At 40.8% G+C, this 23,575-nt stretch overlaps 1 protein-coding gene across 1 annotated transcript in view; it reads left to right on the top strand.

The window, feature by feature from the left end:
* Positions 1-23,575, top strand: part of CUBN (cubilin) — a 147,601-nt gene that overhangs the window by 30,565 nt on the left and 93,461 nt on the right. The window contains exons 23-27 of the mRNA XM_072854386.1: positions 5,740-5,926; positions 8,239-8,399; positions 8,932-9,113; positions 9,767-9,923; positions 12,445-12,632. Coding sequence (XP_072710487.1) covers positions 5,740-5,926; positions 8,239-8,399; positions 8,932-9,113; positions 9,767-9,923; positions 12,445-12,632 — 875 coding nt within the window. The remainder of the gene's footprint in view (positions 1-5,739; positions 5,927-8,238; positions 8,400-8,931; positions 9,114-9,766; positions 9,924-12,444; positions 12,633-23,575) is intronic.

Here is a 23,575-nt window from a genome sequence, read left to right as displayed (position 1 = left end):
ATGTGGACTTTGCTGTGAGAAGCAACTCCCCACTTCCCTGAAATCATATCAAGTTTAGTTTTCCCACAGTGAGATGTTTAGGCCTGATATGCATCTTATGTATATCCAGTTACACTAAGGTAGCAAATTGCTGAGCATAATCATATCTGAGAGATTTACCAAAGCTATGGATTTTTTTTTCTTTACGTCTGCTGCCTATTTTCTTTTTTCTTTTTTTTGCTAAGGAAAATATGGTTCTAATAATGCTTCTTGTGCAGTAAGAATCCTTCATATTTTTGAGGTCTGTTTTCTTAGCCAGCTAGAGTGTAACCAATATCAGAACTGGTCAAAGATGTTCTGGTTCATATTAGATGTTTCAATAGGCTTTTGCCTGGAGTTATTTTACAGAGAATGAGCTATTGAAAAGATGGACAAGATTATCACACAAAAAAAGAATAAATAAGAGTAAAAAAAAAAAGGATAAGTACGAGAAAAAAAAATGGTTTTAGGTAAAACAAAACTAATTTCCTTCTCCATGCATCTTGGCTAACAATGTTTTTGTTAGCATGATTTATCTGTGATATATTAATTAGTTGAAAAGTAGCCTGAAAATAATGGCAAAGCTATATTTCCTGGTCAAAAGATTTGAATGCCATGAGATACAGCCATGGCCATGGTCCATAAAGTGCAAACAATTGCTTTAGCAGTCTGCCAGCTAGTAGCTGTGAATAGCTCATACAGCAGGAATACAAATGGAAATCCTTCAGTCAAATATGCCCACATGATACTCAGTTGTTTAAAATGTATATTGCCCATTTAAACTATCTGTACCTCAGATCCTTAGTTCTTGGCCGTCTTTCTGTCTTTTAAAGGGCAAAGTCACATGGAAAGCAAGGTAATATTTGGATTTATTTCCTAGAGCCCAGGTCTCAAATACCAGATAGATGAATGTCACTACAGCCATCTAAGTGTTATGACAGATTTAGGGTTTTCTTTTGCCCATCTTGGCTGACCACACCACAAAGAACCCATGTAAAATTATTGAAAAATCTTTGAAAGGCCTCAGTCTTTCCTGGAGGTGTTGCTCAGGGTCTTGAAAGATCCAGGCCACAATTTTTCAATAGGAATAGCGCTAGAGTCAGTGTATGTATTTTATTGTCCTTGACTGCTTTACAAGTAAGTGGAAATTTATCTGTTTTACTTTGAATTGGGGTTTTGGGGAGGGGTTTAATTTGTTGGGTTTTTTTCATTATTATTTGTTTGTTTCATTAAAGAGGTTTCATTTCATCCTTTCTGCTGCGAAAAGTCAGCCTTAACAAGGTTTTTAGCAGATTGCCTTCCTGATAGAGTTTTTATTCCTGGTCTTTCTCTGGCTTTGGGGAAAGATAAGATTTTTCCTCCTTATCATCCTGCATTGTGAGTGAAATTATTTGTCAAGAGGGGTAACTTGGTTTTAAATAGCTTCATTATGTGGTATGTGTTAGCTGACAATGACTCACTGGAGAAGTCAGGGTTGGAGAAGCACGGAGAAAGAAAGAAAAACATTTGTGAACCCATGGACTTAAAAGTGCGCTTGAAGGTGATGTATAGATTTGTGTGTCATCTTTATTGATAGCTGAGTACAGGTTGAGATCTCAGTTCCCATCTTGCTGACTGAACCCAGTAATTATTAGGAGGATGTTGCCTGGCTTTTCTCTTCAGCTGAATGAGCAAAGACAGGAATGGAAATTAATGACTGACAAATATGTGTGTGCAGAGATACAGGGTATGGTTGAACGAGGCTGAGCTAAGACAGAAAAAAAGCTGAAGTCCTGCATGCATCTTGAGCATCTGCTCAGCTCATCTTGAGTCTCAGGAAAAAGGCTCAATCAGCTGGCAACTGCCAACTGGTTAGGCCACTGTAACTTGGTTATGTTTGATCAGGGTATTAGTCTGCCTATATATGCCTGTATATGTGTATACGACTCTATAGTTTGTGTGTTTATGTGTAAATCAGCAGAAGAGAGTCGGAGATTCTTTTTGAACAGCTGTACCCAGTGTTTCTAAGGAGTTTGGGTCTGAAATGGTACAAAGGACCTTTGTGTGCTTTCTTGGTAAAAATTAAGCCTATTAGCATCTGCCAGCAGCAGTAACAAAAGGCCTTGAAGTGGAGATGTGGTTTTTCATTGCCTGTGGAAAGGCATATACTTCATGTGATAGTTTCTTCCTTTTTTCCCTAAACATGCATAGTATTACATAAAAGTCTAATTGTTAGGGATCCCACTTCTCCTTTGGCAGAGTGAGATCGAAAGAAAACTGCCATTTTACATATGACGCTATAGTTTTATTTTTGATTAATTAGAATTGTGGCGACTGATGAATATCTTTTTATGGGAAAAAACATGGATATAATTTTCTACAGTATGCATGACTGCATGCGTGAGTGGTACAAAAGCTGGCATTTTTCTCTGCTGTTGGCTATTACAGTGGGTTACTGCCATTTATGGCATTTTTTTCAGAAGAGCAAACACATTCAGTACCAATATCAGAAAGCAGATTGAATAGCTTTCAAAACCTCACACACTGGCAAAGCAAGATCTGTGATTGTCCTTGACAATTGCCTCCTCCTTCTGTTTTTCATGAACTGCGATAAGTGTCTTCAAACTAAACTAAATTCATATTTTTTTCAGGCATATAATAATCACATTATGGCGTTAGACTGCATTCTGAACTTTGACAAAGGATTCAAAGTACTTTTTTCCTGCTAACTTTGCTAACAGTTTTCACTGAAGGAACTATCACTGCCCAAGCACACCCCTAAATGCTGTCCGTGAGGGGAGTGCCAGCTCTCCTGCTGAAAGTAGAACACAATGAATGGATCCAGTTACCAGAAGAGTTGGCTGTCAAAAATTGTGGGTTCATTTATACTTTTGCTAATCATCATAGCAGCGTATGCTCAGTCTACGCTTGGATTTATTTCACTGTAGCCAGAGGTCTGACATTTCTAAGGCAGTCACTGTTCCACCTTCTGTATTTATCCTCCTTAGCTCATAAAGAAGATTGTTATGTAAAGTGTAGAGCAGTATACAGCATCAGCATCCAGTTTAAAATAACACACTTGGGATATGAGTTTCTGTATGGATTACTACCAAGAAAGCAAACTTTGGTGAAGGAAGGAACCTGGACAATTCTGTGGAAATTGTTCTTAAAAGGGCTGATAAAAATATTTTGGCTTCCATGTTGCTAATTTTACCCTAAGGGCCCTTACCTAGTACCTCAATTTTAATATTTTCCAGGCTGAAAGCTAGTATTCATGGTCTCAGCCTCTGAGTGAATAAGGAATGGCAGTATTGCAATTCCTCTAACCATTAAATGTGCATGAGTCAGGCACCCATCCTTCCAAAATCAGGAGGAAATAATTACTTAAAATAAGTAAGCTATAAATATATACACATTTTAACTTTAAATTTTTATTGCTTTTTGTGTAATGAGCCATTAGGAAAAACTTGGGTCATATTCCTATGTTAGATTTCTAACCCTGCAGGCAGGGTTCTCAAGAAATCATACGACTTAAGGATCTGGGATTGATGATAAACCCTACATATCATGAAACGCCATGGGACCTTGCAGCACAGCAAGGGCATTATAAGGATTCATAAAGCAGCACAAGGTTTTTAAGGTGACCAGGACTAACCTGATTGTTATATGCATACATCAGAGCATATCTGTGATGGAACAAACAGATGCCTAAAATTCTAGATAAAGACTTTAATAGATCATGATTTTAGGTAAACTAGTGCATGAAACCTTTTTGACTTGTCAATACCAAAGTACAACCCAATGGCAGAAAATTATTGGCCTTTTCTGTGTCATGTTTCTTTGTTCTCCTTGCCATGAATGAGGAGCATGAGTCTGGTAGCTAGCTTTGGGGGTATTTATGCCACAGAAAATATTTTCAACAGAGGCCTTCCAGGTGACCAAGAATGCAAAAAAACACCATTAAAAAAGCCACCATTAAAAGCAAAAGCATTTTAGTAGTTAGAATGGCTGGAGAACAGACATGGAAATGACCAACCTTAGACATGGAGGGCCTGAACTGTAATTTCATCCCTTCCCCCTAAATTATTATGCATATTGAAGTGTTAAGCACAAGTATTACTACACTGCAGCTGTGCTATGTTAGAAAACAGGTTTCAGAGATCTGTGGCAACCAGCTTAACTGAGTATAAAGTTAATAATAATATTTTGCTTGCTCTTTCAGTTGTACTGTATAATTAGTCTAACCCTGCCTATTTGAAAGAAAGTATTTAAGAAATCTACTTTCATTTCTTGTATTTGCAACCTGTAGGACCTGAAACAGAGGAATGGAGAACCAGAATGAGCCTCCAGGGTCATCAAATCCAGCCCACAATTTTACACCCCCCCTTTTTCTTTTTTTTTTTTTTTTTGTCAAGAGCTACATAATGTGATCCCCTTCTTAATTAAATTAATCAAAAGGTATCTTAAAAAACAGTGGAATTCTTTGGCCTCTCTGCATCTGTTATGTTGGTTGGATGATTGCTCTAGAAACTCCCTTCCTGATAGAAACTTTCTCCTAATTTCTGTGTATCTGTGTTCATCGACAGTTTTTAACTTCAGAGCTTGTACCATCATTGAGAGTGTGTTCTATTTTTCTTTCTTCATGCTTCTTGATGTTTATTTCTGTCTTTTTTCCTGCACTTGCTAAGCTAAACAAGTTAAGCTCTTCTAGTGTCTCTTGCCCACTAATCTACTATAATTTCCTGCTCTCTCCACAACCCCTGTCTTGCTTGTTCTCATTTATTTCCAGAACATCAGTGACCATGGTTATCCACATCCAGGCGACATGACACCATTACCTTGTGCACTGGCATCAAGATTCCCTGTTTCAGCTGAAAACACCTGACACGGATCACATTTCTTCTTGCCCTTTTTGCAGCCAGATCACAAACCTTACTCAGACTGTGATCAACTAATACACAACAATTGTTCTCTCCAAAATAAGTCTCAAGTACCATTGTATAGCAGATATTTTTATTCGTAGTCCTTATGTCTGTGCTTTTGAAAGAGCTTCTTTTTAATTATTGCTCAGGTTCTGGCTCAGCATTAGTCCACACTATTTTCTTCTTTCTAGCTCATAACACCAAGATGCTTCTACGGTGCTCACAGAAGAACTGATGTAGCTGACTTTAGTATAAGACCTTAAGTATAACTGCTTTGTCCTCACAATCTAAGGATTATACTATTTTCCAACTGATTGTCACTTATGGCCCAGAAAATGGGAAAAGAAATTTAGATATAAAATCCCCATCTCCCAGGTTTGATCATGGGGAATGCCTGAGAACAATATAGCATTTCCTTGTAGCTAGAGACTGCATTCAGTTTCTACCACCACTGCTTTTCAGGAATTCAGGAATCCTACCTTTTGTGTTGATCAAGACAACCCTTTCAGTTTCTTTTCTCTGCTTACGTGGGTTTTAGGTCAAAGCCAACTTAGGCAGCTGGAACTACTTTTACATTGCCTATTTATTACAGACACAGTGTTATGGTAAAAGCTGAACAAATCAACTCAAATATAAGAAATCCCATGAAAAAGCTGGATTCTGGTTTTATAGTGATGATATTCAGCAGTAAGATGTGTCCAGGAAGAGTTATAATGCACAGGATGTTTGCTCCTCTGTCTTCTCGAAATAATAGAAATGTTCTGTTAATTTAGCATACATATTAAATTTAATTCATACTTGTTCTTTTTTTTTTTTAAAGTGTGCTCACACAACTACACTATTGAAACGGGTGTGCTAACATCTCCAAACTATCCCAATGACTACCCTGTCCAGACGGAGTGCATATACACCATCACAGTGGGAATAAACAGACAGATTGTGCTGCGCTTCACCAACTTCACCTTGGAAGGGAATAAACACTGTACAGAGGATTATCTAGAAATCAGGCAAGCCTAGTTATTTCTCTTGTCCTTATTACTGATAACCATGGAAGTTTTCCAAATCCACTTAGGCATGTTCAGAAGCTATAGTTTTAACTATACACCTGTGCTGTCAATGTGGGAAAAGGACTTACCAGAGAACTTTAAAGGCTACCTCTTCCTCCTCCCATCCTGCTCCATTGTCAGCTTTCCCACTTGGTAAATTCCAGTTCTCAGAGCAAGTGGAGTATGTGGACTGTGTTCCCATGCGCTGCATCCTGGTTGTTTTCCTTAGTGCAGAAACAATGAGTTTTACTGCCTGTTTTGTGACATATTCTGTTTTATGTTTACTGGCTTTAAACAGCAGCTATTCTATGATGCAGCACTAGGAACATGAACATAATCTCCGATATTTGTCTATATTGGCATCACCATTAAACTTAGGATATTAGCACGGTGATTTCTAGTCAATTTTACAGGACGGAGACAAGTAGAAGAAAGTAGTATTTGCAGGAAGGTTAGCTGCATGCTTACAATACAGCTGCGCCAAGTACACATCCTTTCTGCTGTGTTGCTGTATGGGATTTGCACTTTGCAGTGCCAGTGCACCCATTTTTGTTCTCATGAGCCAGCTGCCTAGAAGAACCATGTCTGCAGAACACCAGTGTGATTTTTCTCTCTGAGCATGCCGTGAGTTTCCATGACCTCAATAAGCACCATGATAAAACTCATTCTGAACATTATACCAGATATTCTGTATGGGTTATTCCTCTGTAAGTAATGTCTTATTTTTTAGAACCAAACAAAAAGCTGCTTGCTGAAGTTGCAGTATTGAGATTCTGAATTCCTGCTGAATTAGCGGGTTGCTTTCATCTGTACTTACAAACTGGAGAAAGTTATGAAAAACCGAAAGGCTTTTTCAATATTTTCTAAGTAAAGTGTTTCATTTTTTCATTTTAAAAAAACAATCTGAGATTAAATTTAATCTAACTTTATTTTAACAGTTAACACCTTAATTTGGGGTAGACCTGAATTATAACAGGTTGGGTTTTTTTTCCACTTTTTCACCTCGAGAACTGATAGCATTCATTTATTGCATAAATCTAACTCTGTTGTTCCTGTGAAGAGCTCAGCAGCATTAAAAAGGTTTTAAGATATGGCCAGAACATTGCTAAGTGCAACTCAGCACATTTCTGCCTGCCATAACTGGGTTTCCAGAATGTCTTATCAAACCTGATACCGTTAAATGGGGTAGCTAGATAAGTCTTAGGTGAGGTGCCACTCTGGTTTCTTGTCCTGAGGTGTTCTCTGATAAATTGCATTCAGTCAACTAAGAAAATTGTTCATCTGACCATAGCTGCAGAGGCCAAGATGCAATTGAGGGGACGTTCTGGCACAGTTCTTCAACTGCCAGTAACCTGAGACAGCGGCAAGCAGTTTAAGCTGGGAGGATGACAAGGAACAGTGGCAAGGTCTAAGTAGAAACTTCTCTCAAAAGCAGGTATAAACCTGTGAAAATGTAATTGAAAGTATTACTGTCCACTTAAAAAGCATCATATCAAGATCACACCCATATATAGATATAAATGTATTTATTATTGTCCTAATGACCTGTAGGGTCTTTGTAATATGAAAGTGCTTAAAGATAAGGTTAGAAAGCAACTGATAAGCAGGTTGTCACCATCTTTTTTATTCCCATGAGACATGTGCAGGTAGCAAAACAGAATATTAGATGTGTGTCCTCATTACAGTATTAGAAAATATTACTGGAAATATTACTTAGTTTAAAAATGGGAAATAAGTGGTTGTAGAAACAATTCTGAAGGCTAAGAAAATATTTTAAAACATGCATCATATCAGTTCTGAGAAATGGGTTCCCATTTGTGTGATGGCAAATAAACATGTTTTTTTTAATAGGTCAGCTCGTCTGGTTTTGTGCCAGGCTAAACAGTGAGAAGTGACCAAACTGTTATTTCTTCAAATTAGAAGATTACCTTTGGTTACAGCAATGATTGCCGCCTTGTAGAATACAGAGAAGGTCCTGCCTCTGCAACATCAAGTCTACTTGAGACACTTCTTGAATCTGTCATTGTATTGACAGACTCTGGACAGGCTGCTGAGATGAGAGAGTGGACATACCCAGCAAGCAGGTGCTTGTTGTAGGACTTCTTACTGCAAGTAGCAGGACTCCTCCAGTATTTGGTAGCTGTATTGCTGTGGAAGATGAAGAGCCAGGATTAGTCTTTCCCAGGCCTGAAAGAATCCCAAGATTTTTGGTTTGTTAACATTTCCCACGGTTTCCCTCTTTGACCCAAGGTTTTTCTTTTCTATCATTCTAGAGATGGAGGCTATGAAACTTCTCCTCCTCTTGGAACATACTGTGGTACAGACCTGCCTCCTGTTATAATCTCTCATGGTAACAAGCTGTGGATAAAGTTTGTAAGTGACATATTTGGCACAAGAGAGGGATTTTCAGCAGAGTGGGATGGTACATCAGCAGGTAAAATGACCACATCAAGTATAAAACCATTTTACACATCTCATTTTTGATCTTTCATTTGTATTTAATTTCTCAGCTTTTCCCCCACATCTTTTCTGCTTCCCACCTTCTAAAATCTGTCTGCTAATTATATAGCAACATATATTCATGTTGTTAAGATCAAGGATACAACTTTCTTGATCCTTGGGCTTTCATTTTCTCCACAGGGAAGGATATACTATTCCCTAGATATAATGTAGCATCAAGTTTCTCATATGTTTAGGAAAGCAGTAACCAAGAATTTAATGGAGAGGTTTCTATCTGAAGATTGACTATCTATCAGAAGGACTCTTCAAATTAGATAGTTAATATTTCTAGGTGCTATGGGCTCTCTTCTGCTTACAACACTGTTGGCTAAATGTAGATTTTTGGGGCATCACTGAAGATGTTCAGGGCATGTGAAGGAGGTCAGTAGTATGGATCTCACACATCATGTCTAATTCTCTACTCTTCTAGGTGTTAAATGTTGGTTTGGTTTCTTTGCCATTTTCAGGTTGTGGTGGGACTTTGATGACAGCTTCTGGTATCTTCATGTCTCCCAACTACCCTTTGCCATATTACCACAATTCAGAGTGCTACTGGTTGCTCAGAGGAAACCGAGGAACCCCACTCGAAATCCAGTTTGAACAGTTCCATCTAGAGTATCACCCAAAGTGCGTCTTTGATTACCTTGCGGTATGTACCCTGTGACACTTTGCTCCATAGGAGGCAGCTGAGTATGATGAGTACACAGGCAAGGAAAAACACATGGCCTTGGTCTTCAGATGTTCGTAAGTGAACAGACCCAGAATAGGAAAGCTCCATGCTGACATGCTACCTTCATATCACAGAGTCATGAGAGGTAAGGCAGCAGTGTCTATGTAGCTACTGGTAAGAAAAGCATTTACATCGAGATAGAAAGGCTGCTGAAACAAGAATCTGTCTATATCTTTTAAATTTGCTGTGTTTTGGACAAGGCCTTAATATGGTCTCTTAGTAAATTACAAGGAAAAAGGCACAACACTGTCAATAACCCTGTTGTTAATTCCAAATTTCATATTTGAATTGTTCCATAAATTATTTGAATATTTTTAATAGAGTTGAAACGGAGTGCAGTTTTCCCCTCTTGGTGAGTATGCCCCTCAAAATCCACCAGTATTCAGTTACTAGCTTCCTGTTTTTTCACGGATTTGCTTGTTTCTGAAATGCCTGTCAGGCTTTCTCTGAGCAGAAATAGAATTTAACCTCTTGTATACCCAGTAACAATTCCCTAAGCAGACATTTGTCAGGGGGAAATTACTTGGATTTGTAATGCCATCAGCTTTATTAATTTTTTTTTTTTTTTTAAGGTATATGATGGCAACAACAGTAATGCTAAACAGCTAGGTAAATTTTGTGGGAATCAGATACCACAACTCATCCATTCCAGTGGAGACAGCATGTACGTAAAACTAAGGACAGATAGCAGTCTGCAAGGTGGAGGTTTTTTAGCTAAATACAAACAGGGTAAGTAAGTAAAAGAAGATGAGAAAAACATGTTTCTACAGCTCATCTTGTTCCTGAAACTGCTTCTTGCAGCCCATGTTCTTACCTTTTCATGAGCAGAGGACAATGTGTAGAGCATATTATTGACCCAGATTCTCTAGTCTGCTACAGTCACAGAACACAGAGAACTAAAAATTATCTGCTCATCTACCCGTGATGGAGATTATCTCCTCCCTAGAAGAAAACTGGTGAGGTGGCTCTGCTTCTATTACCTGCACCAGTGGTACTTACCACTCCAGATTTACTCAGAATAACAAGCACTGGAAGTCCATAACAGGGTAGATTGGACTATTCTTGCTCTTCTGCTCACTCAGTCTCCTGACTTTTTAACAGCAAAGGCAGATAGAACCAGCTTCTCTGCTATTCTAGCTGCTTGTGAGGCAGGATGGCAAAGGATAAGTGAGTTACTTTCAGCCATCCTGGATCATTGTGGGTGCTTAGGATCATTTAGCCCACCTGGAACACTTCAAAAAGTTTCATTTTTTATATCTTATGGTAAGGGTCACATTTTTCTTACAAACATTTTTTTGTAAAATAGTTCTACCCCAGAAATATCAGAATAATAACATTTGGAGAAAAATCCAAGAAGATACATAACAAATTAAAGTTATTTTGTTCCCAGTCATAACCTTGAATATCATCCCAGTGTTTACTTTTCTCCTTATACACTCTAGCATATATGGTTAAATGCACATTGAAAGATATGGAATTTCACCACATACGAAATGATTTGCAAGCATCTTTGGTACCCTAAATATGACATGCCCAATTGATAGAGATCGCTTTATGTTTATAGACATTAAGTTGTCCTAGATTTGGACAATAGTAAATGGATTACAAAAACCCCAAAGCTATTCATCCACACATGGGACATACAATAATTAGAAAAGTGAGGGAGCTTTGGCTCCTTCATTCCTTAAAGATATCACAGAGTCATCTACCACGTACTTTTCAGACTGCAAAATCAAGATGATATATTAGAAAAGGGTTCCCCCCCCCTTTCATTAATTAAACAGAAAGAGCACTTTCAAAGCACTCAGATGTAGAACCTGAGCCATCAGATAATGTGATCTACACTTTACATTCATATTTAATTCCTGAAGATGCATCAGAGAAAGCTTTCAATGGCTTGCCCAAAACCTAAATTATATAGGAAGTAGTGGTATAAAATAAGGATGCTTAGATGCCAGATGCATTTATGTGTACATGAAAGAAATGTAATGATGAATTGGAAAACATTGCAAAAGAAAACAAGGTATCAAGTTAACATTCAAAGGCACCTTTGTGTCTGATATGTTTCTAATAAAATCCTGATGGCAGGGGGTAGCAGCTTTTACCCATCTTGCATTCTTCAAAATCCATTTTGTGCTCTTCATCCTGTCCTTTCAAACAGTTGTATGCTTCAGTGTAGCTTTGCAGACAAGCTCCACTCCACCTGACCCTGACCTTCAGCTGTATCCTGAGCATTTTGAAGTCCTAAAAACACAGACCTTGCTGCTCTGTAAATCATTTGGAAAGAATCAAAAAAATTTGCAGGAGGTAGGTGTATTATCCCTAGTGACAGACAATAGAAGAGTTTTGCAAGTGAATCTCAGCTATTTCTGCTGCTCAAACACTGCAGATTTGCTGTACAAAGCAAACAGCCTGTCCTGCTCCCCGCCTCCTGCCCACTTCTCTGCTCCCGATACACATTGTATGCTGTCTCCAGATGAGGGATTGCCCACGTTGATATTTTCTTTCTTTAGTGAAAGCTGGATACAGGAAAATGAGACTCACTGACCTAATGCCATAATTGTAATTTCACTCTTTATCTAGTTTAGTTTCTTTTTCTTTTTCTCTGCACTTCAAGGAAAGCTCTCATTATTCCAGGTGAGTGTCCAGTTCTTATGCTAGGATGTTATTGGATGACTCACGAGGAAAATTATGGCTCCTTTTGGAAGAATTTCATGATCACTTCCAGTTCCTGGAGCTAGAAAATCCAATACAAGTAGTGGACTCTCCATTTATTGTTTTAGCCAGGGATTATAATTTTTTTCCAGTTTGCTGAAATAAACCGCTTTAACCCATTACTCAGTCTTTGCTGAGACCCCTCCCCAAACTGTTTCAAATTACAAGGCAAATTTCTATTATTAGTTAAAAAAAAAAAAAGAAGAAAACATGTTTTGGGAATAACCATGTATTTAGAATTAAAGAAAACTGCCAAAAAATATATGTACTACATATACTGATGAGTCTGCAAGTGTCAGAAAAGAAAGACATAATAGAGCTGAAGGATTCAAGTTTGGAAAGTCTGTATTTTGTTTGCAACATATGCAATATGTTTTTCAATAGGTCACAACTCTCTTTCTGTATTATTTCTCTAACCTGTGAATAAAAACATTTCTCACCTTGTGATGCTATCAGTAACTTCAATTAGTAGTTTTTTGAGATACTGGATTAATAAGCACTGCACAAATATGATTTATTATAACTTTTTTTTCAGTTTGCCATGAAGTACTGACTGTTAATCGTAGCCATGGCATATTGGAAAGTTTAAATTATCCAAATAATTACTCATTAAATGAGCACTGCAACTGGACTATCCAAACTACAAAGGGGAACACACTCAACTATAGCTTCACAGCCTTTGATTTAGAAGATGGATCTGACTGTGACCGTGACTTCTTGAAGGTATGTTCCCAGATTTTAGAAACAAGAAAAATCAGGTCTTCTCCAATAAAGAAAAACAATAAGGATGCAGAAGACCAAGGGGAAATTTAGCTTATTTAGCCATTAAAACTCAAGTGTTAAGTCCAAACGATTTGTCCCTATTCCCTCTGTGATCAGCAGAGAGCGAAGCATTGCCAGAGAGCACTTCGCCCTACCTTAAGACAGGTGTCTGCAATAGGGAGGATGAATCACTTTGCAGGTGCCTAGACTTGCTACAAAGAGTCTAGCTACCACCTTAGATTAGATGCACTGGCTTTTATGGGTGAAGTAAGATGTCATGATTTCAGCTTCATGTGAAGAAGAAGAAATCCTGAGATTAGTAAATTGATTGCAAAAAGGCAATGAGCCAAATTATTTTCCTCTTGTTTTTATTTGAGAAGGAGTGGGAAATGTTCAAAAACTTTAAAATGTGTTATTTCTACATTTTTAAAGGGAGGATTGCTGTGTCTCCTGTTTATATTTTCCTTTTCATAATTAATCTGCTTCTTTAAAGGGACTGAAAGAAACTGAATTTACCCACAAACAAAATGAGAAATTTTAGGCCAAATAAAATCATCCAGTCAGTCTAAAGCCAAGTACCCTTTATTTTCATTTCCTCAAAAATTTTATTTCTAGGACAACTAAAAAGATATTTTCTCTCAGTTTTGTATTTTGTACCATGGGAAGTAGAGTGTAGTCATGATCACTGCTATACTGAGGATTATAATCTCCTGCCTACAATTTCGCTGTTTTGCTGAACTAATCCAGCCTTCACCTCTCACCCTTGTACAGAATGCCAGCATGTAGCCCCTGTGCTCTACTTCAGTTTTGCACAAGAGGAATTGAAATTTCGGGAAGTGTTAGGAAGGCTGCTTACAGCCAAGGAGAGGACTAAGGAATAGTGCCCACATTTCTAGGGATACTTAATTACACTGGGGTCTTGCAGAAAGTCCAGCAACAGGTCTGGTGAGGGGCTAGTCTGTTCCCTCTAGATGTCCTCCCTTGCTCCCTCTACCTCCTTATTATGCCAGCTTTCGCAGCTCAAAATTGGTAATAAACTGGCAAAAGTGGTGTTCTTCCAGCTTTCTTCTCTTTGTGGCCAGGAATGGAAAGAAAGAATAGTCATGTGAAGAAAATAAACAAGGGAGCACTGTATTGAGAACTAACTATTAAACCCTGGTTCATTTTTGTGAGGAGGCTGAAAAGGAAACATTGGAGCCAAGTGGAGAGGCCAGTGCTAGTCTCAAGATGCCTAAGCCCTTCATCCATGAAAAGCAGGAGCCCTGCACACGGTAGCCAGCCAGTGAGGAGCAAGAGACTTGCCAGAAGATGCTATTCTAGATGTAGGTCAAGGCTGGAGGAATAGTGCCAGAGGCAAGGACCAGATCCAAAGCACTTAAAAGGACAGAAATAAAACATATCAGAGGGAGTAAGGAGACAGGGAGCAGAAAAGTACTTGCACTCTTTGTTTTAACAATTTTTCAGTGCTTCCAATCAAAGAAAATACAGACTGAAAGAGGTATAAAGAGGAAAATGCAAGGGAAAAACAGAGTCATGGAAGTGTGTTAAGGAGGCTTTAATTTGCAATTCATGTGACATTACTTACAAATCTTTCTCCAAATGCCATTAAGAAATACCACTTGGAAAAGATGTTCTCATTTGGTTGTTGCATGCTGCACAAATATGTGCCATAGTGTAAAAAAGAGAACAAGGTTGAACCAGCCAGGGAACTGAATAGTGTTTGCTCCCACCCTGCATCTTGCGAAAGGGGAGCTTGTTGGACAGGCTGTGAGTGCTCTGTGGTGTAGGGGAAAGGGGCAATCATCTGGAACAAGTGTGCAGTTCACTTTCTAAGCAGACTGCAGATATTTGGGACTTTTCTGTCTGAAATCCATGTGGAGTCTGACGCCACTGCAAATTGGAAAAAAGGTTAATGAAAAAAAACCCCACTCATAGCTGTTCAGCTAAGAGAAATTACTTTTCTGCCACACGCTAGTCTTTAGATTCTTTTATTGCAAAGAGGCCCAAAAGGGGAAAGCTCTGATGCCCTGCCTGAGTATAACACTGGGAAAATAGAGGTATAATCCTGTTCACTGTAGTGCAAGTGGGTGGTGCATGGACCATGTGCCAGACCCCTTCACCATTTTCTTGAAGGAAATGGGAAGCTGCTGCTCAGACAGTTTCCATGCAGCTGCACTTACAAACCGGAGTGGCCGCTGGTGCTGATCAGGTGCTCTCTTTCCCCAGGAGCTTTTAGGTGCCCCTTCTCCCATCTCCTTTTGGGTTTGGTGGCAGCAACTCTCCCACCTCAGCCCCTTGCAACAGGCAGCAACACCCTACTTGTCTTCTTAGCTCTGTGGCAGCCCTGACAGTAGCAGCCTGGCGCTTCGTGGCAGCTAGCAGATGGCAGGCTTGGTGACAATATTTGCTGCTACTTGCTGGGAGGCTGGGGATGCGAAGGAGAAGAGTTAGCTGTTAGGTTGGATTAGGTGATGATCACAGTTGTGGTGGTAGAGGGAGTAAGGGAAAGTGATGTGTGATGGAGAAGGACAAGATTAAATGTTGCAGAGGTGTTATGGCAGAGACCTGACCTTCCTGAGCAGAAATAGATTTAATGCATGCAGACATATTTTTATGACATTGCAAATGTCTCAGACTAGAGCTCTGATTTTTTTGAAAGCTTTTGGAATTCTAAAGGAGAAAATCATGGTGCTTGGTGGGGTGGGGACAGCTAGACTGAGCAAGCTGCGTTCCTGAGTACTGCTGGACCTGGCCCGCTGGACACTGTGATTTCCAGTCTCCATACTGGAAAAGGGCCTCTTCTTCAGCTTCGTGTTTAATTATGAGTTACACTTCTGACCTAAGCCCACATGTAGTATAAAAGAAGAGCATTTTGCCTCGTGACTAATTCAGTCTGATATACACAGAATATATTAATTTGCTATTTGCTCCCTGGTTGAGTCCACATATGAGTCAGAAATTAAATATGTAGAATAATGACAAAACCAAAAGTTTCTACACACAGGTATTCATAGAATCATAGAATCATCGAATCATTAAGGTTGGAAAAGACCTCTAAGATCATCTAGTCCAACCATCAACCCAACACCTCCATGCCTACTAAACCATGTCCCAAAGTGCCACGTCTACACGTTTTTTGAACTCCTCCAGGGATGGTGACTCCACCACCTCTCTGGGCAGCCTGTTCCAATACTTGATAACCCTTTCAGTAATGAAATTTTTCCTAATATCCAGTCTAAACCTCTCCTGATGCAACTTGAGGCCATTTCCTCTCTCCTATCGCTTACTTGGGCGAAGAGACCAACACCCACCTCACTACAACCTCCTTTCAGGTAGCTGTAGACAGCAATAAGGTCTCCCCTCAGCCTCCTTTTCTCCAGGCTAAACAACCCCAGTTCCCTCAGCCGCTCCTCATCAGACTTGTGCTCTAGACCCTTCACCAGCTTCGGTGCCCTTCTCTGGACACGCTTCAGCACCTCAATGTCCTTCTTGTAGTGAGGGGCCCAAAACTGAACGCAGTATTTGAGGTGTGGCCTCACCAGTGCTGAGTACAGGGGGACGATCACTTCCCTAGTCCTGCTGGCCACACTATTTCTGATAAAAGCCAGGATGCTGTTGGCCTTCTTGGCCACCTGGCCACACTGCTGGCTCATATTCAGCCGGCTGTCAACCAACACCCCCAGGTCCTTTTCCGCTGGGCAGCTTTCCAGCCACTCTTCCCCAAGCCTATAGTGTTGCATGGGGTTGTTGTGACTGAAGTGCAGGACCCGGCACTTAGCCTTGTTAAACCTCATACAATTGGCCTCAGCTCATCAATTCAGCCTGTCCAGATCCCTTTGTAGAGCCTTCCTCCCCTCAAGCAGATCAACACTCCTGCCCAACTTGGTGTCTTCTGCAAACTTACTGAGGGTGCACTCGATCCCCTCGTCCAGATCATTGATAAACATATTAAACAAGACTGGCCCCAATACTGAGCCCTGGGGAACACTGCTTGTGACCGGCCGCCAACTGGATTTAACTCCATTCACCACCACTCTTTGGGCTCGGCCATCCAGCCAGTTCTTTACCCATTGAAGCTTACACCCGCCTAAGCCATGAGCCGCCAGCTTCTCTAGGAGAATGCTGTAGGAGACAGTGTCAAAGGCCTAGTGGTTGTCAGTTACCAAATATATTATGAGCAAGTAACTGTTTCAAATACAGGACAAGCAAAAAGGTAGTTAGATGTCCAAAGAGTACAAGTAAGTGCAAGTACAGTGCATGGCTGTCCCAGACTGAAATGCAGTCACAGCTGTACAATGAGAATTCAACCATGTATTGCATTACCTATTTCCTTTTCTCCTTTTATCATGGGGTGCTTCTTGTGAGCCAGACCACAGTTTGCAGCAGCTGGCTGTTGTTACTCATGGTAAGCAGCATTCACTTCCCACAGGGAGCCTTGAGTGACTCTGACTTGGTCTGGCCTGGGCAGGGCGTGCATCTCCACTGCTTCAGCACGTACAACTATTTATACCTGTGTCAAGTAGGAAGGAAAAAGCCCTGCTCTTCTGACATGGTGGCAATTTTCTGCCCTTGTGCACAGGTACCAGAAACTGAGAAGGGGCAGTGTGGGAGGGAGGTAAAACTGCATTTTTTTATAATGTCAGTCTCTAGCATGGATCTCATATGAGCACTTTCTCAGCAAATGAGCAGCATTGCAGCATTTCATGGCCTGTCAGAGGATGTTGGCTCATTGCTAGTAATGCTCACAGGGTGTGTGACATTTTAGAAGGAGTTTTGCAGCAAAGTTTCAAGAATATGAGATGAATTGCTTGTGATAAAGACATGTACAGAAGTGGCAATGATATGATACAAGGCATACCAAATAGCAGACTGTTTCCTAGTGATGCTGCACTAACTGTAATTAGTTTGGATGGTCTTTAAATTATATTGCATGCTGTGGCTTGGCTTAATAACCTAACATTATTCTTTCTAGAGGAGTCATCAGGCTGTAGCCAGTGAGATATTGCAGACAATGACACAGAAATGTCATTCCTTCCTCTACATTCACCAGGTTATTAGCTGAACAAGCATATATTTAACTCCTCATCTTTAATGATGAATTACCTTCTTATTTAGTATGACAGAACATAATCTCCACAGAGGCAAAGCTATTTTATAAGTAAGGAGAATGTAATGTTATTGCCCTGAAGATCAGAGTCTTGCAGTAGGACTGAAATTTACTCCTTTCTTATCCAAGAAAAATATAATTTGAAAACCACTAATCTTTCTGTCCTTCAGTGACAATCTCCCTCTATGTTCTTCTGCTCAGAAAGTACAACCGCCCCTTTAAGTCCAGTCTGTTTAGCATCTGCTTTTAATAAGTACAGGAAAGATCTTGCCCAGCCTTTTGCAAGATGCCACCAGCCTGATAAGCAGATAGTAAAATTGTATCATGCCGCAAGACAAGCTTCAGAGCTCTCTTTTTGAGTTTCACCCCTTTGGTCTGTGCAGTACGTTAATCTAGTGGCAAGGATGGAATTACCATTTGGTTAATGCAAAAGAACATCTTATCGGACAAAACGACTGCCTGATAACAACAGTAGCCTTCCTTCTGCTGCAGGGCAGGACAGAGTTCCTCTTTGGAATAAAGCACTTGCTTGCTTGCTTACTGCCAGTGTACTTAAGCAGTCCAGACTCTTTCAGCAATTAGGCTCAGGGTGGTTAAAATACCATTGCACCCTTATATGTGGAATATTATCAAATGACTACAGTAATTAATATGGCATCTGCTGCTGAGAACTGTTTCATTTCCTTCTGGTGGTAACAGGATATGTCCTTTTTTTTTCTTTTTTAAACCACAGTAGCATTCCAGGGATGTGCCATAATATCCTTTTTCTCCATCTGGGAATACTGCATTAGATAATTGTTGCTTGCACTCAGCTGGTCATCCTCTTTTAATTAGCTTATCATAGGAAAAAAAAAGCTTACTGGGTTCCTAGTTTTACTCCCTTTTGTACTTGTAATTAGTAAATATTCTTAAACCATATTAGGAGATTAACATTATTACATTTTATTTATGATTGTGTCTTTTTAAAGTGCTACAGGAATTCTCCAAGCACAGAGAATGGCTTTACTTATGGCCATGCATTGATTTATAAAATGTCACCGGTAGTACATCACCCTGGGGAAGCAGATGATACATTAAATATACCCATCCAGGTTCTGCACACAGACATCAAATTACAGCCTGCTGGCCAGACTGCAGTGGTATCCATTAACGTATTACCATGCAAGCTGGCAGCATGCCAGCCCATCCCTGAATTCCTTCAGGGGTTTATGGGCCTCCACAAGAAGTCCTTCAGTGTAAGACTGAAAGGATAAAAGCTACAATTCTCCTTGGGTTTCTGTGGCAGGCCTCACCATTGGTACACAAGGAAATCTTAGCCCTTGCGCTGATTTTCAATTAGAGATCTGGATACTCAGAAGGCGAGTGTCGGGCCAAAAGCTGCCCACCCTAGACAAGACTGGCTCAGGGCTCAGATTTTTGTTTTCCCAGTTGCCTGCATTGCCAGAATCGAAGTACACTTTGGCTTTGCTGTTTGAAAGGTTGCTTAGAAGCAGACTTACAAACGCGCACACAAACCCCCCCATCCCTCAAGACAGCTAAATTTGTCAGCGATGAAAGGGTTGCATGGTGCCTACAGAAACCTCAAATGACAAGAAGCACGAGTGAAGCCAGCACAGACTCTGCTCTTGGACTCACAAAATGAGTCAGACCTTCATGGACTCAGCGTTTTCCACACCCTGCCAGCTCAGAGCAATGTGACTTTGCCTGTACCTTCAGGAAAAAGCACTGTACAATGAAGTGACTGGAAATGCCACCACATGATAGAAGTGTGCATGCCCCTTGTTGGGGAAAGGGCATTTGGGACTCATCTAGTTGCAGCTGGATTCTTCTCTCCTCCGTTCTTCTTCTGTATTCCAAATTTTGCTGGAAAGCCTGGCCAGCGTCTGTGGGACTGCCTGTGCAATGAAGTGGCTTATCCCACTCAGCACACGGATCATGACACGAAATTACGTGGTAGCTGGAGAAACCCCATCTGAATTGGTCAAAGCTTCCCTTCATCAAAGGGAAGCCCCCCGACGACTCAGAGAAAACCACACTGGTCTTTGAGGAAGGTCTTGTCCCTCCCCTCCCTGTTGTTCCCATGAGCAGGTGGTTTTGCTTTCCTGAAAGCCTAAGAGGCAGGAATATTTCCCTTTTTTCCTGTCTTCATTTGCAGAGACCAAGCTGCAGCTCTTCTCAGTTCCCCTAGTTATGCATGATGCAAATTTTCTCAAATGTGGAGATTCCCAGAGAGGATCCTGCCCTCTCTGGCCTCTGACAGCGTCAGTGTGATGTTGCTTGTACTGGCAGCTCAGTTCATCTGGGCTGGCAAAGCACGTGAGGAGCAGCACTCAGCCCTGCACAAGAGTCAGCAGCGCTGCAAACTGCTCAGACCCCTCTGGGCTTTTCAGAGCAGGCGCACCTTCTCCATCCCCCCGATTGCTGTGTCCCTAGGCACAGCCCCACTTCTTTGTAAGGAGCTTTTCCCACAGTAGCAGCTTTCTGCTGAAGAATAACTTTGGAAATAGTATTGTCCCAAGCTCAAAAGTAGTCCTGCTCCCTCTGCCATGAGTGGATTCTCGCTGCAGAGGAACCGCCTCAATTTCTGAGGCATTGAGGAAAGCAGACACTCTACCAAAATAGCCACAGCCTTGTGACCAGGCATGTGTGATCCCACTACCGCAAGGGCGTGGATCCCCAAGCAGCCCCTTGGTCGGCAAAGGCAAGAGAGATACTTCAGGGACCTGTTTGGATGCTGGCCATGACAGCAAACCTCTGCCTGTGCCTTGGGGAGAGGCATCAGGTCAGGAACAGGACAGCGGGGCAGCCTGGGTTTGCCCCAGGCAATGGAGCCGTGATCTGAGGTCAGAGCGCCCACAGTGGTTAGCAGAAAGGCAGGTTTTTCAGAGGCACTCCTGCACTGGACTGCCTTGCTTTTGACTCAGCCTGCTCCGTGGCAGGGACCTTCTCTGTCCAGACAGCGTGGTGATTAGGTGGAGGTGCTTTCCTAATACAGGCTTGGGGATTTAAAATATCATGCTGAACAAATAAAGTTTTGAGTGCAGGTCTTAGGATTGACTGACTAGGTGGATGTCTCCTAGGCATTCGTTTCTTAAACAGCAGTTGTTTTCTGCTCCTATACCTAAAACAATTCTAAAATTTCATCCAAAGCTACACCCTGCATTTCTTACATTCTTATAATAAATCCAGAGCCTTGCTAAAGAAAATGATTATTTTTATATCATTTGCAGAAATAAACCTTTCCTAGAAAGACAGGAATGAGCAGATTTGCCTCTAGTTAGAAATTCTTGTTTTCTTTGAGAAGGTAGTAAGTGGTAATGTAAGAGATGAAAAATTCTTTTTAAAAAATATCACTGCAGTCCAATGTGGAATTTAGCTTTGCTTGAAACTTTCAAAGGGCTCTGAGTATTTCAGGCTCAGGTTACGAGACAAAACATAGACTCAGATACAACTCTTACTATTAAAACCCTAGACATTTATACATTTCCATATGTTAGATAAATCCCAGCGAGATTAACCAGTGTGCCTGTATGTCTAGTGATGCACGATGTCAAACTCCACTGTACTATGAAATATAATGGTAAATTAGTGAAAGCGTGTCATTGTGTGGAGACAAGAAAGTTGCCTAGGGTGGTCAGAGCGAGGAGTTTTATCAAAGGTCATCTAGGGTATAAACATATTTAAATAATCATATTAAAACATTATTTAGAATGAGTTCTTAAGGCGGGTTTTTTTCTAGTGGCAGTTGCAAACACTTCTCATCATGCAAGCACAAACATAACCTTATTTTGTTCTCCTGTTTGTGCAGAAATAACAAGGCTCCACACAGTAAATTGCTCAAAGTCTTAAGCTGCCTTTGTTTCTATGAAAACTATGTCACTGTGGTGCTAAACTAGCGCAATGTGCCACATCCTTGAGCTTTAGTTTGTTGGGTTTTTTGTCTGGCTGACAGACCTGCAGGTTCTTAAGCTTGCACTCTAGTTTTTCTAGAAGTAAATGTGTTGCTTGGAAATGGATTATTTTTATTTATGTTAATTCTTGCTTTAACAATTCATGGTGATCTCACTTTGGAGTGCATTCTGTTACTTAGATGATGGTTATATTGTCTGGGTTTTGCTACATTTTGTTTTCTGGTAACTCATTTGTTGCAATGCCATCAGAATTTCCTTTTCAAAAACCGACCTGTTCAGGAAGTGCTGCTCAGATACCTGTAATCACTGCCTCTAGTGTTTAGATCAGTCAAAACAATCCCATATCAGGTTTCCCACTTCTAAGAGGAAAGGGATACCTGTGTGTGTCAGAATAGCTCTTCGAGCATGTCCTAGAGGCTCTGGCAATGGGTGGGAGACTCGAAGCTATGCTGGTCTGATCCCAGGCACAACCTCCTTTCCTGAGTTCTGCAAATACAGCCCAGGGCTGTTGCTGCTGGTGCCTGTAAAAAGGCTTTCGGACTGCAAACAATTTGTTTCAAGACTCAAATTGAGACAATTATTGATATAATTACTCAGAATTATATAATGAATGACATCCGATAATAGAACTATTTACAGTACCATAAAAATGAGAACTGTCAGTATTTATAGGACGGATTTTCCCCTCATGTGAAACTGAAAGTTTGTCTTTGAAGACCCCATCATCTCTGGATCGAGTCTATGTGTTGTGCCTAACTAATGTATGTAAGCAGCTTTTTTCCAGAGCAGGTTAGGCGAGGGCTTTTCCTTTATAATGATTTTCCTGATTAAAAAAATGTGCCTTTTCACAGAAATAAAGTTCTCCAAGAGAAAATTGAAATTTTGCCCTAAAAAAAAATCAATTTCCTGCCAGAAAAACTGAACAGATAGAGTCCCACTACCTGTCTGGAAGGGTTCTGTCAGTCTCACTTTGCAAGAAGGAATAAGCTTGACAAGGTGCTCGGCTAGAAAATGTCCCTGCTTCAAGTATGCCCAAATGGAACACGTTCAAAGTTTCTTTCCTCCCATTTGTTTGAGATGTTTATTTCTTTCTGCACAGCAGAAACTCCATTTCCCAGTCAGCTCCGTCCTTGAGCCCTTGCTCCAGTTCTGGCAATGAGCTTCTCTATGACGCAGGTCATGCTGCTTTGCTTTGCTCCTCCAAAGAGAGGTGAACAGCTGTGGTCTCCAGAGCATTGTTACTGGTGTCGGCGACATATTTCCAGGCTGAAGAGTCAGGAAAGCCAAAATGTCATACTGGTCACCATGGTGTCTCCTCTGGGAGAGCTACCCAAGCTGAACCCTTCCTGCAGCCTAGGCTAGTCCTGCTGTCCCAGCCCCACTCCAATGTACAGCAGATGGTTTTCAGCTGCCGCTGTGCTGCAGGGCAGTTCCACAGCTTGATTCATCCCTTAGAGAGCTAGTACCTCCCCTTTTTACTTTTGTGTCAGCCTATACTCTTGCTCCTGGGCAGCCTGATAAGGAGTTTCTCACTGTTATGAGAGCCCATGCCTCATATATTGAGCCCATGCCTAAGAATTTGTCTGAATGTACTGCATCCCCACATGGGCCTGGTGCCAGGGTGCAGGCTGATGAAATGGAGCACTCTGGGTGCTGCTGGGCAAGTGCTTTGGTTAAAGAGGGGGGGGCTAAGGATCTGAACATGTGTTGCAGCTGTTTGCATGCTTTGCCTGTTGGGTTGTCTGCCAAAATCATTACAAAGCCCTTGGATTTTCTGATGGAGGCTAAAAGGTCTGAACAAATAAATAAATTACGAAACAAATATCTACACAGAAAGGGAGCAAGTGCTTTCTTCCCAATGAGTAGCTGGGAGGGAGCCCAATCCC

Source organism: Ciconia boyciana, chromosome 2 (genome assembly GCF_034638445.1).
Source record: "Ciconia boyciana chromosome 2, ASM3463844v1, whole genome shotgun sequence".
Taxonomy (NCBI): domain Eukaryota; kingdom Metazoa; phylum Chordata; class Aves; order Ciconiiformes; family Ciconiidae; genus Ciconia; species Ciconia boyciana.
This window is presented reverse-complemented; position numbering and strand designations above follow the sequence as displayed.